The sequence below is a fragment of the Tinamus guttatus genome, unplaced genomic scaffold (genome assembly GCF_059628265.1).
Source record: "Tinamus guttatus ecotype Peru unplaced genomic scaffold, ASM5962826v1 Tinamus_guttatus_pri_ptg000090l, whole genome shotgun sequence".
Lineage (NCBI taxonomy): Eukaryota > Metazoa > Chordata > Aves > Tinamiformes > Tinamidae > Tinamus > Tinamus guttatus.
This window is the reverse complement of record NW_028288624.1, coordinates 3,476,020-3,490,750: the sequence shown is the minus strand read 5'-3', so window position 1 is coordinate 3,490,750 and position 14,731 is coordinate 3,476,020. Positions and strand designations below refer to the sequence as shown.

At 49.3% G+C, this 14,731-nt stretch overlaps 1 protein-coding gene across 1 annotated transcript; it reads left to right on the top strand.

Moving 5' to 3' along the window:
- Nucleotides 1-2,849: 2,849 nt before the first annotated feature.
- LBH (LBH regulator of Wnt signaling pathway) lies at nucleotides 2,850-13,163 on the top strand. Its single transcript, XM_088520553.1, has 3 exons — nucleotides 2,850-2,970; nucleotides 3,592-3,694; nucleotides 12,177-13,163. The coding sequence occupies exons 1-3, from the start codon at nucleotides 2,945-2,947 to the stop codon at nucleotides 12,369-12,371; spliced, it is 324 nt and encodes a 107-aa protein (XP_088376679.1). The 5' UTR covers nucleotides 2,850-2,944; the 3' UTR covers nucleotides 12,372-13,163.
- The last annotated feature ends 1,568 nt before the right edge of the window (nucleotides 13,164-14,731 follow it).

Genomic DNA, 14,731 nt, shown 5'->3' with positions numbered 1-14,731 from the left:
TTCAATCAGCTCTGCTCCCTGGAAATCTGTTTTCCCAGCTGAGAGTCCAAGTGCTGCCGTTTGTGCCCCCGGGTGACAAGGGTGTCCCCATGCAATGAAGTGAGGGATCTGGTAAGCATGCGGGATGGGCAAGAAAAGCAGGAGTCAGGATGTGCTGACTGCTTTTACTAGCTCCCACTGCAACCCAAAAGCAAAACCCTCGTAAGGTGCTGGGCAGGGCTCGGCATCGCTCCCAGCGCTGTGGCAGGGCAGGAACAGAGCCGTTCCTTCTGATTTTTGTCAAAATGAACCCCAAATCCAATGCTGTTTTACTTCCTCTCCCCGTGTGCTGCCCTGCAGCTGTGGAGCCGCGTGCTGCACGGATGTTCCCCAGCTCTGCGTCACAGGAGGAGCAGGAATCCAGCCTTGCAGGCTCGGGGATGCAATGAGCTGATTGTTGGGACATGCAGGGCTTCAAGTGGTGGCCCCGCTGCCACAGAGCTAACGGGGCTCCATGGCTCTCACCCCTCTGAAAGCTTAGCTGCCGAGGGAGCATTTTCTGATCAAGGCACAGGGTAAAAACCTGCTCTGCATGGGCTACCGTCGAATAACATCCCTTTACGAAGCCAGAGCGAGGGTGCCTCGCTTCCCAAAGTGCTGCCAAGCTGCTGATGGTTAAGCACGAGAATGAACCTCTCGCCAGCGTGGAGCCAAGGCGAGTAATAAAAGCGTGATTCTGCATGGCTCCCTACAGGAATCGGCTGGCCCCGAGGCCGATGTTCTCACCAAGCTAGCGGTAAGTAATCTGCCCAATCTGCCCACGGATGTGCTGGGAGGCTTCCTCCCACAAAAAGCCATCATCGAGGTATAACCACCAACCTACCTGGCTGCGCCACCCAGGTGCCAAGCCAGCCCTGCCTTTTGCACCAAATGCAGCCCGCACCTCCTGTCCCTGAGGCAGCCCCTCTGCAGACCATGAGGCAGCGATCGAGGCACCTCAGCCTCGTGCTCTGGGGACCACTTCTCTTCTCACCCCTCTTTGCCACCAGGCCGTGTCCCCAGCTTGCCCAGCACAGACAGGCACAAGGGGAACGCGCTTGCTGCTGCAGGAGCTCGGCACTGGCAGCGACTCAGCGTCGCCCCTGCCTCTTGCAGGAGGGCTTGTCTGCACCTACCCGAATTCCCATGCACTTGCAGGGCCCAGATCAGCTCCTCGTGATTCTTTTTAATCTGGCACAAAGAAGGAGCTTGCTGAATCTTGATGCAAAAACACCCACGTGCACTGCGATTATATAATATGCATATAAGAAGATTAAATTATCCGGTCTGAGGAAACACATGCACGCATGTATGTACACATTTTTATGCAGTCTGGGGGCTGACTAGGTGGAACTAAGGACAAGGTCTCTCTTGCATTAAACTTTAAAGTTGGTGCTCAAACACTGGGGCAAGTGACGTCCACGCACAGGCAGGCGTGTGGACAAGGAGCCGCAGCGGCTGCATTTGAAGGTGCAGCACAGTAACTGCAAGGATCATTCACCAGGTGTGTGCGTAGCAACCCCCTTTTCTGGCAAAGCCTGAGTCTTACTCAGCCCTGTGCCTTTTCCAGGCTAAATAGTTCCCCAGGGCAGCCGAGGAGCAAAGCAGGACTTGCCAGCTTAGGGCAAGGGGCTTCTCGTGGGGCCGGAAAGCGGAGGAGAGAGCGGTCACCAAAGCCACTGGCGGCGCCTGCACTGTGCTGGGCGCAGCACGTTGCCGAGGAGCCGGCGAGCCCTGCCTCATGGACATGCTCTGGACTTCGGATGAAACTGCTGAGGCCCAAGGCTTTTGCCCAAAGGTGAACCTTATTTTCTAGCAATTTGAAGCCAAGAGGGTGACACAGGAAATGTGCTTCACCCATGACTGCCCACAAGCCTCTCACATTTTCTGGCAGCAAATGGATTTGCCTCCTTCCCTTCCTCTGCCCTTATTGATTCCCACTGTTTTGCTAAAGATAGCTTGGCCTTGGGTAGCTGCTCCTTCTGTTTGCCTCCAGCTGCAGGTCCTATGGCAAAAGGCTTCCTGAGGAGCAGGGCTGGGCATCTACTGTCAATTTTATAGGTTGTGGGCATTTATAAGCCTGCCTGCAGACATAGAGAGGGAGACCAGAGAGCTCTTGGCTGCAATGAGCTTTTGAATCCCAAATCAGTGACATGGGATCTGGTCCGCCCAGGTGCCTGGCCTTCTGAACATCCCAACAGGCTCTTCCTCCCAGGGAAGCATCCCTGCGCGTTCACTCTGTCCATACAGTTGCCCAGGTGGCTCATGTGGCTGTCAAGGGGCCAGGTGCCCATTCCTTGCACACTTGTCCCCTAAAAAACTTGGGAGTTTGGGTTGGTGCTGCCACCTGCTCCCATTTACCCCCCTGGTCGGCTCTGGCTTCTTGGGCCTGCAGCTGCATGTTGCCCTAAGCAGCCTGCACAGTGTTTGCAGCCCCGGGGACACGTGGGGCCCAGAGGTCTGCATCCCGTGGCCCCACAGGGGGTCCCACAAAAAAAAAAAAAAAAAAAAAAAAAAAAAAAAAAAAAAGGCGGGGGGGGACCCTGCCCCCCACGAGGGAGAGCCGGGGTCGTTGGAGGCAAAGGCGCCGCATCGCGACGTGACTCCCTGTCGCGACCGGCCGCGGCAGCACCGTCTTTCTGTCCTTCCCTTCCCCGACCTCGCGCGCGTGCGCCAAGGCCACGCGGGCTCCGCCACGGGCAGCGCGCGCCGGGGCCATTCATGAAATTGGTGACGTCGCGCGGGGGTGGGCGTGGCCCGCGGGCCCGGTCCCGCCCCCGGGGGCTATATAAGGGGGTCGCGTCGCGCCCGGCGCGGCTCGCACGGGAGGCGGCGGCGGGAGCGGCGGTTCCGGCGCGCTCGTGTCCGCGGCGCTTTCCGTGGGTGCCGCTGTGGGTCGGTGCCTGCCCCGCCCCGCTGGGACTTCATGTCTGTGCTCTGCCCGTTGCCCTGGTGAGTGGGCGCCCCAGGGCGGGAGGGGGAGCCCGTGGGGCGGCCGCGCTGCGCGGGGCTCCCGTGGGTGCCCTTTGTGGCTGCCGCGGCGCCGCTCCCGTGGGCGCTGCGTGGGGCAGCGTGAACGGACCGCCAGGAGAGGAACTTTGGGGATCCGCTTCGCTTTTTCGAGGCGTTTCTGGGGTGGGCATTGCGCTGTGGCCCGGAGCGCTGGCGTAGCCCGCCCCGCCGGTGCGCGGTTCCCGCGGTTGTAAAACGGGTCGGTGGGAGCTGGAGCTCTGAGAAACGGCGACCGAGAAACCTCAGCGGCTGCGCCTAGGTCCTGCCAGGGGGCCCTTCTCTGCCGCTTCGGGGGCAGGAGTCTAGGAGTGGGGTGGAAACTGATGTTAAAACCTCCCAAGGGTCTTTTGAGCCACGGCCTCGGAGAGAAACGCGATTGCTGTGCCCTGGGTGCTGGAGTTGCTGGGTACCGAGGTGCTGCTCTCCCTTCCCAAGGGGACAGGAAGGAAGGGGCTGGGAACAGCCTGGTGACCACCCCTGCTGTAGTGTCTTGATGCACCTCAGGTTTTGTTCAGTCCTTCTGGAGCCCTCGGATAATTTCAGTGCTGTCTTTGGTTGCAGCCCTGATTATCTGAGATCAGCTGAGATGACTGAAGTGATGATGAACACCCCAGCTATGGATGAGATCGGGCTAAGCCCCCGCAAGGATGGCCTCTCGTACCAGGTAAGTGCTCCTGCAGTGGATCCCCATAGGCTCCCCAAGGCTGGGGGCGAGCTTGGCATGATGCACCTTTCTGTAGCCTGGCCCAACAGCCAGTCTTGCTGCAGTGAGAACTAGTCAACAGACTGGAATGCTTGCTTGGCAGGAGCAATTTGTCAGAAATACTGCTTGCTATCGGGCTGGATCTGCAAAGGACTTCATTGCTTCTGGAGTGATGAAGCTCCCACTTGTTTAGCATTCTTGGGGGCTCAGTGGGAGATCTGCTAAAGTGGGATTTGCCCCTGTCACAAGGGGGAGAAGGCTCTTGGGCATATACGTGTTCTTCCTGGAGCAGATGGGAGATGTTTATACAGTGTGCAAATCTTTTGAGTTATTTTTCTCTTTTCCTGACTGCTGTGGACCTATCTGAGGGGGCTGATGGTCTTCCATAGCTCAAGGTAAGGCCAGAGACAGCCCTGAGGTGTCAAGAGGAGATAATGGGTGCCTGAAGGTGGGAGCTGCTTTCATGGTGAAAGTTGTGGATGATGCCTTTAACTGTTAACCTCTAGATCAATGGCTGGGGTTAGCAGATGGTCTTAGAAACCACTTTAGTCTTACTGCTTAAGTTTGTCATGTATTTCCTGGCTTATAGTTAATCACAGGACAAGTGTGTGCATTAGACTGGTTTTCCTGGCTCTTCCAGGAAACTTGTTGATGAGATTTAGCACAGAAGTGGAGTGCATGCAGCTGACTTGCATCTGGTCTTTGCACAGAGTAGCTCTTAATGGTGGGTCCTGATGCAGAGTTCTTCCCTTGAAGATTACACAACCTTCATGGAGGCCCTTGATGTAAGCGTGCATTCAAATTAGGTGTGCTGTTGTATGCGTGTGTATTTAAGTCCAAAAAATGAGCTGTGAGTCTATAACAGTGAGTTGAAGCATGAAATCAAGTGAACTTTGGGCTGTAGCTTGGGCCTCCAACATCAGCCAGTGCTGCAGGGAAGGAAATGGGATGTGTAGCTGCTCTTAGGTCTGCATCTGGACCATGCAAGCATGTTTTATTGCCTGCATGTAGGAATAGCTGTGCTGTGTGCTCTAGTTAAAGGAAAGCATATGGCCTTGTTTTTTTTCCCTCCCATGGAGGGAGTGTGCAACAGTGGGAATGGTCATTAATCCCGAAATGATCAGACCAACCCCTACATGCTGGATGTTCAAGCAATTGTGTTAATGGGTCACCATATGAAGAAGCTTAACCCAGGCAGGTCAAATGCTTCTGTTCATTTCTCCAAATTCTTTAGTTCTGCCCAGTGTGGCAGAATCTAGGTACCCTGCTTGCTCTAGCCATTGCCCCAGCAAGGCTTTTCCCCACAGTGCTAATGACCTTGATAAAATCTGTTTGGATGAATGGGTTGTTAGTAGATCATCTGAACCTGGAGAGTGTGAGTCATAAACTCTGATGACTTGCTTTTATGCAGGGCTTATGCATCTTGGATCTCCTTTCTGTAGTGTTCTAGTCATGGATTGCTTTCTTCAAATAAGATCTGCAAGATCTCTTAACAATGTGCCTACCACTAAGTAGTCTGCTGTGGTGCAAGCCAAACTGATGGCAAAAGGCTCCTTTTGGTGATTGTACAGAGAAGTTGCAGTCTGGATTGAGGGCCAGAAATAGAAGATCCTGATAGGATATGAGCCATGTGTGGGCTGTGTATGAGGTCTGCTGCTAAATCAGGTTAGTGCAAAGAGGATTGGAGAGCAGGCTGCAGCCTTCTTCTAGCACTTAGGCTGAAAACGTTGTGGCATAAATCAAGGTAAGTTGAAAACCTCAAGTCAATTCAAGTTAAAATGGCAAGGACAAATCAAATGCAAGCGGTACTGCGAACACCTGGTTCTGCCTCAGACTTTGGCACTTCTTGCTCCGTCCTGCTGATGGAGAGACTGTTTGGTACATGGAAAATTGTATGCTAGTCTGAGTGCTGTAGTGCAATAATTTAAATCCCGACAGAGCTAATGGCGCATGACCGCCTCTGTGCTGAGACTTGCTCTAAGCTGCATCTTCCTCCACCAAGCTGCAGAGTCGGTCTTCCAAGGTGCAAGTGTAATAAGTTGGCTGTGGGAGGCAAGAGCAGAGGGCCAAGATGGGAGAGGCAGGCTTTTCAAATGTTTCTTTTCCAGCAGAAGAACTTGGATTTTCTCTTACTTTAGAGATGACCGTAAACTGGTGTTGAAAATGTTGTCTTTTGAGTTGTGTAGAGGAGGGCCTGCCTGGGAGCTGGTCCCCCAGGTGCTGGCAGTGAGATGGGGCTTGGCTTCTGCCACCACATTCAGATGTGAAGTGGCCTGGGTCAGAGGATGGTTCAGCAGCTCTGCTGAGCTGTGAAGAAAATCAGCGTCTGCTGCAGGTAGGCTTGTCGTACCAGCAGTACTGCTTTAAAGTGTTTCGGCTTTTACCAGGAGGTAAACTGCAGATACAAATAAATTTTACCAAGTGTAAGCTTTGCTTTGCTTCCCCTTGCTCTGTGGAGTTCACTAACTTCAGGGTTGTTCCTGTCTGTCTTGTCGAGTTCCCACAGAAAGTCACTTGCATGTTTGTCCTTCTGCCTCCTCCACTGCGTTACCCCACGCTCCCTTGCCTGCTCTCTTCTTGCACTAGTGTCTGTCTGGACATGAACTGAACTGTCTGGCACTGACTGTACCTGCTGGGGAAGCTGCCTGGCCTTCTGTGGCTGATCATCACTGCTTGCAAAGCTGTGATGTGAAAGCTCAAGGGGCACCAGTTGCCTGTCTGTGGTAGCTGGGTTTCCTGGGTAGGCCTAGTTTTATAGGCAGTTTCCTTTATGAAAAGGCAGCCTGTGTGCTGCTGTGTCTGTAGAGAAATCTGTCCAGCTGATGTGTACCAGCTTTGCAAGCTAATGCAGTGCCAGCTTCAGAGCCTTTCTCTGTTTTTATTCCTGTGCTTGCCATGTAGAGCTGCACTTGCAGCCCCTTGAAGATGGTTCAGCCAATGGATTTAAAGGGCCTGGGCAGAAATGAATGGCAAAATTGGGGCACAGGCCTCTCTGAACAGGGAGGCACAGACAAAACAGAAGATGCAGCTGAAAACATGATGTCATGCTGGGTCTTGTGCCTGCAGTGAAGAGCTATTTCTGGCTCTTTAATAGATGTCCCATAATTCCTGTGGGACTACTAAACAAAAACTCGTTGAAATGCAGCTGATGGCTCGAGATGCCCCTGCTACAAGCAGATGTGCCCGTGGAGGCCTCCACTTGCTTCCTGTCTGGCAGCTCTCTGCCAGCTGGGCCTTTTTGCTGCCAGTTGGATCTGGGACATGGCTTGCTTTCCTCCAGCTCCTAGACAGACCCAGCCTCTGAAAGGCCTAATCAGCCCTCTGCCAGCTTGTCCTCTAAGGCTGTTTCACAGCAGCATGAGTGGCACTCCTGAAATTAGCCTTGTTCGTGACTGAATTAATCATTCCACCTAGCTGTTGTCAAATCAGAGTCTTGACCTGAATCTCACCTTGCTTCTTGGAAGTGGAGCTGGGTCTGAGCATAACGGAGAACACTTTGATGCCCAAAGTGTTTATTTTTGAGCAAACTCATCCCGAGCAGAGCCAGGTGTGCTCATGCCTACAGACTCACTGCTCGGCTGCTGGGCTGGCTCGCTCATCTTAAAGGGGACCTTGGACTCCTGTTTAAGAGAAGCGATTGGGGTGCAGAGTCGAAGCCTGTCTCATGCCATTGGCTGGGTTTGGTTGTCATGGGGAGCTGGAGCTCTTTTAAGTCACATCATTGCATCATGCTGGGATCTGTCGGGGTTAATCACAGCTGCAGCTCACTGTGAATCATGTCAGACCCAATCTAGGTAATAGCTTTAATGCTCAAGGCAGTGTCTGTGGCAAAAGCTTGGGTTTTCCATCTTGTTGAGGAAATTGGTTGCTGTGAATGTGACACCAGGGTCTGGTGGGAGAAGATGGAAAATTGAGGTTTCTGTAGCTGTTTGGTTTTAAGGTGCTTCATGTTGGTGTAGACAGGCCTTCTGCTGCCTGCAGGTCTTGGCACTGGGCTGCAATAATGGCTCATGATGCTGGGGGAGTTTAGGGTAACTTCACCAATTTTTCTTCTGCAGAGCATCACACAGCCAGTGCCTGGTTACTAAAAAGATGTGCCTTAAGCAGTCTCAATTTTTTTTAGCCTGAGTTTGAGTATCCCAGGGTCTTAGACCTTAAAATGAAGTCAGAACTCAGCAAAGGAATAAACAGAGCCAAAGCAAATCTTGTTCAGTGCTATGCTAAAAAAGTGCTCCACTGAAATTCAGGCTGAAGAAAACAGCTCATCATGTTTTTTCCCTGCTTATTCAATGCCTTGTTACTCTGGAAAATTGTGATTGTGTATGAAGTCTAGTTGCCACTGTCTCCAAGACAGGGCAGACTCATTGTGGAGTTTTCACAGCTCATAAATTTGAGCTCAGTTGCAAGTCATGGCTACTATAAGAGCAAAACTTTGTAGGACTGTTTCTTGTAGCTGGAGAACTTCTCCAAATAAGTGACTTAAGAGATTTAAGTATTTTCTGGAATAATCTTGCCTTGTTTCTCTATGGCAGTGAAGTTTTATGTTGAGAACTTATTCAGATTTGGTTTGAAATATTAACTTGATACTGCTGAAGAGTCACAAAACTTAACTTTTTTTGGTGTAGGAGGGCGAGCACTTACTTATTGTGCTTACGATATGGCTTTTCATTGTACCTGAATTGATAAGCCCCTAATGCAGACCTTTAGCCTTGTTTGTATTGCCACAGTGAAGTGAAGTTTTCTCCAAAGTAATAACTTGATTTAGAAAGACCTTTTTTGCTCTGGAAAACAGTTTTCAGGCCCCTGGTGGGTGGGGGAATGCACATGTGGAAGTTGTTTTGAATTTGCAAGTGTCACTTGGATTATGGTAGCTCTGTAGTGAATCCTTTTAATTGTCTGACATCCTCTGCTTTTGTTGTTTCTCTGTTCCTATGAATACTCAGCTTCCCCAAGGCAATGAAAACTTTCCATTCTTGTTGCCAAGACTTCATTCAAGGAGAGTAGGGCTAGATTGTCCAAAACAGAGGCAGACATGATCTTAAAGTCTAAGGTTTTCAGCTCGAGTATTGCCTTTCAGCTGGAAAGGGCACTGAAAAGCAAGAACAGCAGGAAGGGGGGCACCTTGTGTCTCATCTGAAACAGGCAGTGGAGATAGCAAGCCTCAAAAGAGTCTGGAGAGGCCTCTGAAAAATACTCTCACAGCAAGTGTCAGGCTGCTGTCTTACAGTTTAAGCAGCAATGTAACACTTCCTCTGTGGGCTTTAAAGATGCCACTGTAGGCTAGAAATGGGGCTCAGCTACAGATTTACAGCTCTGCAGAAGCAAGCACAGTCCCTCCCCATGCATTGACTGGGTGTGGGTAGGGGGAATTTCTCAGGTTTCTAAAATAGATCTTAGCTAACCTCTTCTACCAGTCTGTTGGTGGTTGTTTTTCCCCATCAGGTGACCAGATGAGCCAGAAGTCAGCACCTCCCAGCTGTGTGCATGGTGACTTGCTCTGATAGGTGGGGAACAGCTAGTCCCATGCTGCTGTGTCCTCAGGTCATGCAGAGCCTTCTCTTGGCGCATGGGCTGGGTAATGCAAGGACAGCTTGTTGGTGGCTTTGCTAGATAAGCTGTTGCTGCTGCTATGTAAAGTGGTGCAGGCCTCAGGGTCAGACCTGAGCCTGCATGTTCGCAGGGGAGAACTTGTTTCATGATCCGTACAAGTCTGGTCTTCCCATTGTCCCATCTGGAAGGGGGCCCAGGTTAGACATTAGGTGTCACTACATGCAGCCTGGTGCTGGCTGTGTGGGATTGTGCACTACTGGTGCCTGTTGATCTGTGTTAGAGCCTGACACCTTAAGCCTGGCTTATTTGGGAGTCACTAGGCAGGCTGCTTGGGGTAGCTACCCTTTTGCTGGATGTGCAAATGAAGTCTTAATTTAAAACCCTTTTCCTTTCAGTACTTGTACTTGGCGTGCTGTGTTGCCCTGCTTGTCACATGGTAGGAAATCTGCCTTTGTGTATTTTTTCCATTCACTGTCCACACCCCTTGAAAGTGCAGTTGCAACATCTCACTTCATGCTGCCTCCATGATTAAAAAGCATGACTTAGTGGAAAAAATCTTGACCTTCTTGGGTTCGGCCTGTCCTGCAGCTGTTTGAGATAAGATTGTGCTAGCTTTTTATTAAAAAAGCTGCACACCACATTTTGGGGATGCTTGTTTGTAAGGAAATGACTGCTATATAGTTTCTGGAAAAAACTTTGGCAGACTATTTTCAAAGAAATTGCTCCAATTTGACCTAATGTGCTTAAAATGATAGCAGCCAAAGGTTAGTTTAATTATTATACTGCTATTTTTCTTGCACAGGAGGCTATTTTCATGACATTATCAGCTTATATAACCTCCTGAACTGCACTTCTTTTTCCATTGCAACCTTCTAAACAATGTAATGTCAAGGGTATTTTTTCCTATCCTGAGTTTAGATAATGAGTTGATGCTTAAGAGCCATCGACTGTACTTCCAGTAATGCCAGGGTGTCTGAAACTGCTTTTGTTTGGTGCAGCGGAAGCCACAAAGCTCTAAAACAGTTACTGTCTTGCTCGTGCTGGGAGTGACCAATAGCAGGTGTTTCATACGCAATGCTCAGGGTAATGGGGCCCTGTCAAAGGCCTTGCTTGCACTTGGGCACCTGAGTGTGCAGGGGTGCAGCTGTGGGAACTGGATTTGCAGCCCCATGAGGCTGCTGGTGTGCAAAGACACGGCGTGTTGTGCACTGCCTGCATGTTGAGTCACTTTTCTGAGCATCTCTTCCTGGAGTTACTCTTCATGGCTTTGCCTTGCCTGGCTCAAGTTACTTACCTAGCAGCTGACTGGTGCTTAGTCTCCCTCAAGCTTTGAACTTGAGGAAGGAATGTAGCTAAGTCTGGTAGTCACAGACTTTTAGTAAAGTTGCTAACGGTGTGGCTTGTGGATGCTCTGCTGAAGGACAAGTTGGCTGAACTGCACTCTGATCTGGGGTTTGGGCCAGCTCTTCCCAGGGTGGTGGGCACCTGTGTGACTGGCATGAGGAGTGTGATGTTCTGGGATTAGTGCTTGCGGCCCCTGGACAGCATCTTGCTTTTGCAAATGGCACCTCAAAAAGCAAAGTAGCTCTGATTTGCTCCCAAGTTGAGGAATCCAAGAGTGTTGTGCCCACCTGAGGCTGCCAGTGCTGTTCTCCTGCAGGGGCACTACTGGAGCTTATCAAAAAATGCCACTTTTCAGAGAAAAGTACAAACTTTCTAAAAGTTACCTAGCTCTTGGATTCACCTGCAGTCTTGAGGCAGAACTGCTTTGTTGTTTGCCTTTCAGTGTGTTTTAATGCAGCCATAACATAAAATCGGCTTTCTAACAGATGATAACATTTGAAATAAACAGGTGGTAAGAGATTAATACTCTGGTTATCAGTGGGGTGCTCTAGTGTGGCAACTGGTTCTTGTCAAGTTGTGGTTCTGTGTGGGGTGAATTGAGATTTGAAACTCTACCTCTCTAAGGAATTTTTTGCAAGCAATGGGAAACTTCTCTGTTCAGATTGACTCATGCAAACCTGCTGTTAACACTGCAGTGCAATGGCACTTCTTCCTGGGCCCCTGCCTTTGCTTCAGTACCTAGTGGGATCAAAGAGCAGCCCAATGGCAATGCCAGTGAGTACTGGCCCTGGTCTGCTGTGGTGCATATGCATCCTTCTGGCAAGCTGGAGATGGAAAGGATGTACTTCAAGGGGCTAGAGATAAGCAGATCTTTATATTGCCTTCAGCTGGGAATGTTCCCTGGCTATGCTGCAGCCCTGAGAAATGCAGACAATAGGTAACGTCTCCAACATCTCCACAAAATGAGTGCCTTCCTGCTGACTCTCACTACTAACATCCAGAAATTGTGATCCATAAAAGACTGTCAAGATTATCTTTAAAATGTAGGGTTTTTTTTTTCTGTTACCCTAGATTGATAGCTGTGCTGGGCCTTGGTACAAGACTCTGTAGCTCTATCTCTTGTTGTCACTTACCTGCTTTCTCTTCTAGCAGCAGAACCTGGAGCACAAGTCTGTTTTCATGTGTAGCTTGACCAGAAGCAGGAAATGAGATGCTAGATTGAGATAATTTAGCTTAGTTTGCAAATGTATGAGCATTAATGCAAAAGTAGGGGGTGGTGGGAGGTGCAGCTTTTAGATAAAGGGCAGATGTGTATGTGAGCACTGTCCAGGCAAGTACATGATTTGGAAGCCTCTAAGGCAGTGCTTATTTGGTATACATAGATTAGAGATTAGAGGTACTTATTTACAAGTACTAGGGGCCTCCCCTTCACTCAGTGGTTTACTCTGTGTCCAGACTGTCCTGGAGACACAAAACTAAGTTGGGTTTTGCTGGATGTAAAGCTGCTTGAAAGCAGCTCTTCTCATGGACTATTTCTTGGCTCTTTCAGATTTTCCCTGATCCCTCGGACTTTGACTGTTACTGTAAGCTGAAGGACCGTCTGCCCTCAATCGTGGTGGAGCCGACGGAGGGTGATGTAGAGAGTGGGGAGCTGAGATGGCCACCTGAAGAGTTCCTTGTGCAGGAGGAGGAAGAGGAGGAAGAAATCTGTGACGATGCAAAGAAGGACAACAAGGAGCAATAAATGTCATCTGAGGAAAGGCAAGGGACTGCACCCTTCTAAAGGAAGAGCCACACTTATTTTGAAAGTCTTTTTTTAACCAAAAAAAGACAAGTTCAATTTTGCACCTGCAAGATCTTAGTTTTTTTTGTATTCTCTGTATCGAGAACTGAAGCCCTCGATGTGACAGAATCACCAGACCTTCCGAGGAAGGAAGTAACGCAGAGAAATGTTTGCTGTTCTCGAGATCACTATCTGAATTTTTCTGAGGCTGAGGCAGCAGAGAGATTCCAAGTACATGGTGGAAGGCGAACACGAGGAACGCTTTGTGGGGAGCTTGGGGAGGGGAATAAAAAGAAAAGTAAAACGCAGCAGTGTTCGGCCGATAACTGCCTCTGGCTAAAAGCTTGAGAATAGAGTTGTCATCTCTCAGATTTGCCTTTCGTAAAGCTTCCATTTTGTGTGTTTGGGGGTAGAAGGGTGTCTGCAGTGAAGTATCACTAAATGCTCTACTGACGAGGGGCCTGTAGTTTTTCCCCAGTCCAGCACCTCCTAGAGTAACATGAGCATCTATAGGAGTAGGGTTTCTTGCTCTTGCTGTTGAGCCTGTTCCAGCCACTTTCCCAAAGCTATTTTCCTCTCTCTTTGCCTTTAGACTCTTCAGTGCTGAACAGCTGTATTTGCAGGATAATCTTAGGCTGCTGCTTGTCATCTGTGCTGCAAGGCCCTAGTTTATCTGCAGTTGGTTAGCATGAGGTAACGGGAATCTGATGCAAAGACATCTGTCTGCAGCAAGAGCTATCCTAGATTTAAACACCTTGGATTTTTCTCTCCTGTTTGAGGCTACTGTGGTAAGTCTCATCTTGCTACAGTGCCCAAAGCCAACTGCGTGTGGACTTCTACCTGCCTCCCCTGATATCTTTGAGGCTCTATGGTTTTATGTGACAAACTTGGTGCTCACCAGGCTTGTGAGGACTGGGATGGGGAATTTTCAGCTTTGTAAGCCTGTGGGGCCTCCTCACAGCCTTGGTGATGCAGGACAGGCCTGACTGCCCCTCTGTGGGAGCAGGGATGTGCTGCCAAACCTGAGTGGGAGGGTAGACCAAGGGAGCTCTAGCAAAGATCTTCAGTGTGAGGTTGGGTGCTGCAGGAGGTCTGTTCTGAATGTATTGTGTGGAGTGTCCTAAGCAGGAAATGCTTCTGGCTTGTAATAAGGGTGAGACATGCATGGGTGTTTAATGAAGTGCGGACAGGTTTGTGAAGTCTGTGGTTATATACTTTTCAGCATGCCCTGTTCCAGGGAGGAATAGTCCGTCCCTGTTTGGGGAGGAGGGAGCTCTGCTGCAGGACAGGCTAATGCTCTGCGTTCCTGGAGAGCAATTGTCTTGCTGCTTCAGGGACTGGCTTGGGAGCCAGTGGGTCTTGGAACAAGATGAGAATAGTTACCACCTAAACCAAATCTGGGGGCACAGAAGAGAAAGAAATGTCAAGGCCTTAACCAAACTTTCATAATAATCCCAATGCCACCCCCCTTTGCTTATAACTGGTTCCATTTTTAAAATCTATTTGACATGTGTGTATTTGTATTTTTAATACCTCATGAGTAGTTAAATGCTGGTGGGGGTTAAGAATTGCTTTTAACATATTGGCAGGATTGTTTTAGTCTTGTCTTGCTTGTGTATAAATGTAATGGCAATAACTTATCAGCTCTGCATAACTGTTTCAGGCAGATGAGATAGGAGACTAGTTAACACAAAGCAGAAGTTGTGTCCTGACACAGTGGCTGGTCTCTTCCTATTCTGGCATCCCAGAACCAATTACATGTGCTCCCTGCCAGCCTTGGGGAAGGGTTTGTCCCTGAATGGTCATGATGTAGTAATACCATTTTCTCTGAACAGTGGATTCAGCTGTTGTATCTGTAACACCTGTTCTAGTCTTGCTGTCTTACTGGAATGAGCTTGTACACCTGCATACCAGCCAGTCATCTTATTTTTAAGTGTTACTCTCTATTGGTCTCCAGTCTGTACCACCAAGTTCAAAGCTGTATATCAAAGATACTACTGTATGGGCAGCAATGAAATGGCAATCCTTGGACTTCAGAGCTGCTGCCTGCCCTAAAGACTTGCATCTTTCTGTCTGCATCCTTTTTTTTGGAAGTATTGTGTATATTTCTATTTGTTGTTGAACGTATCTAAAGAACAAAGCACTCCAGTAAAACTCCTCCTGTTGTATGATATACATTCTATATTTCTGTAATTCTTTTTTGAGCCTCAGGGAGAAGCTAGCATTTTTTTCAAACTACATTTTTGTCACTGTGACAGTTGTAAATAAAGTTTGAAAATGCTTTCCAAACATACTGGCTTTGTGTTCTTGATGCTAAAGAG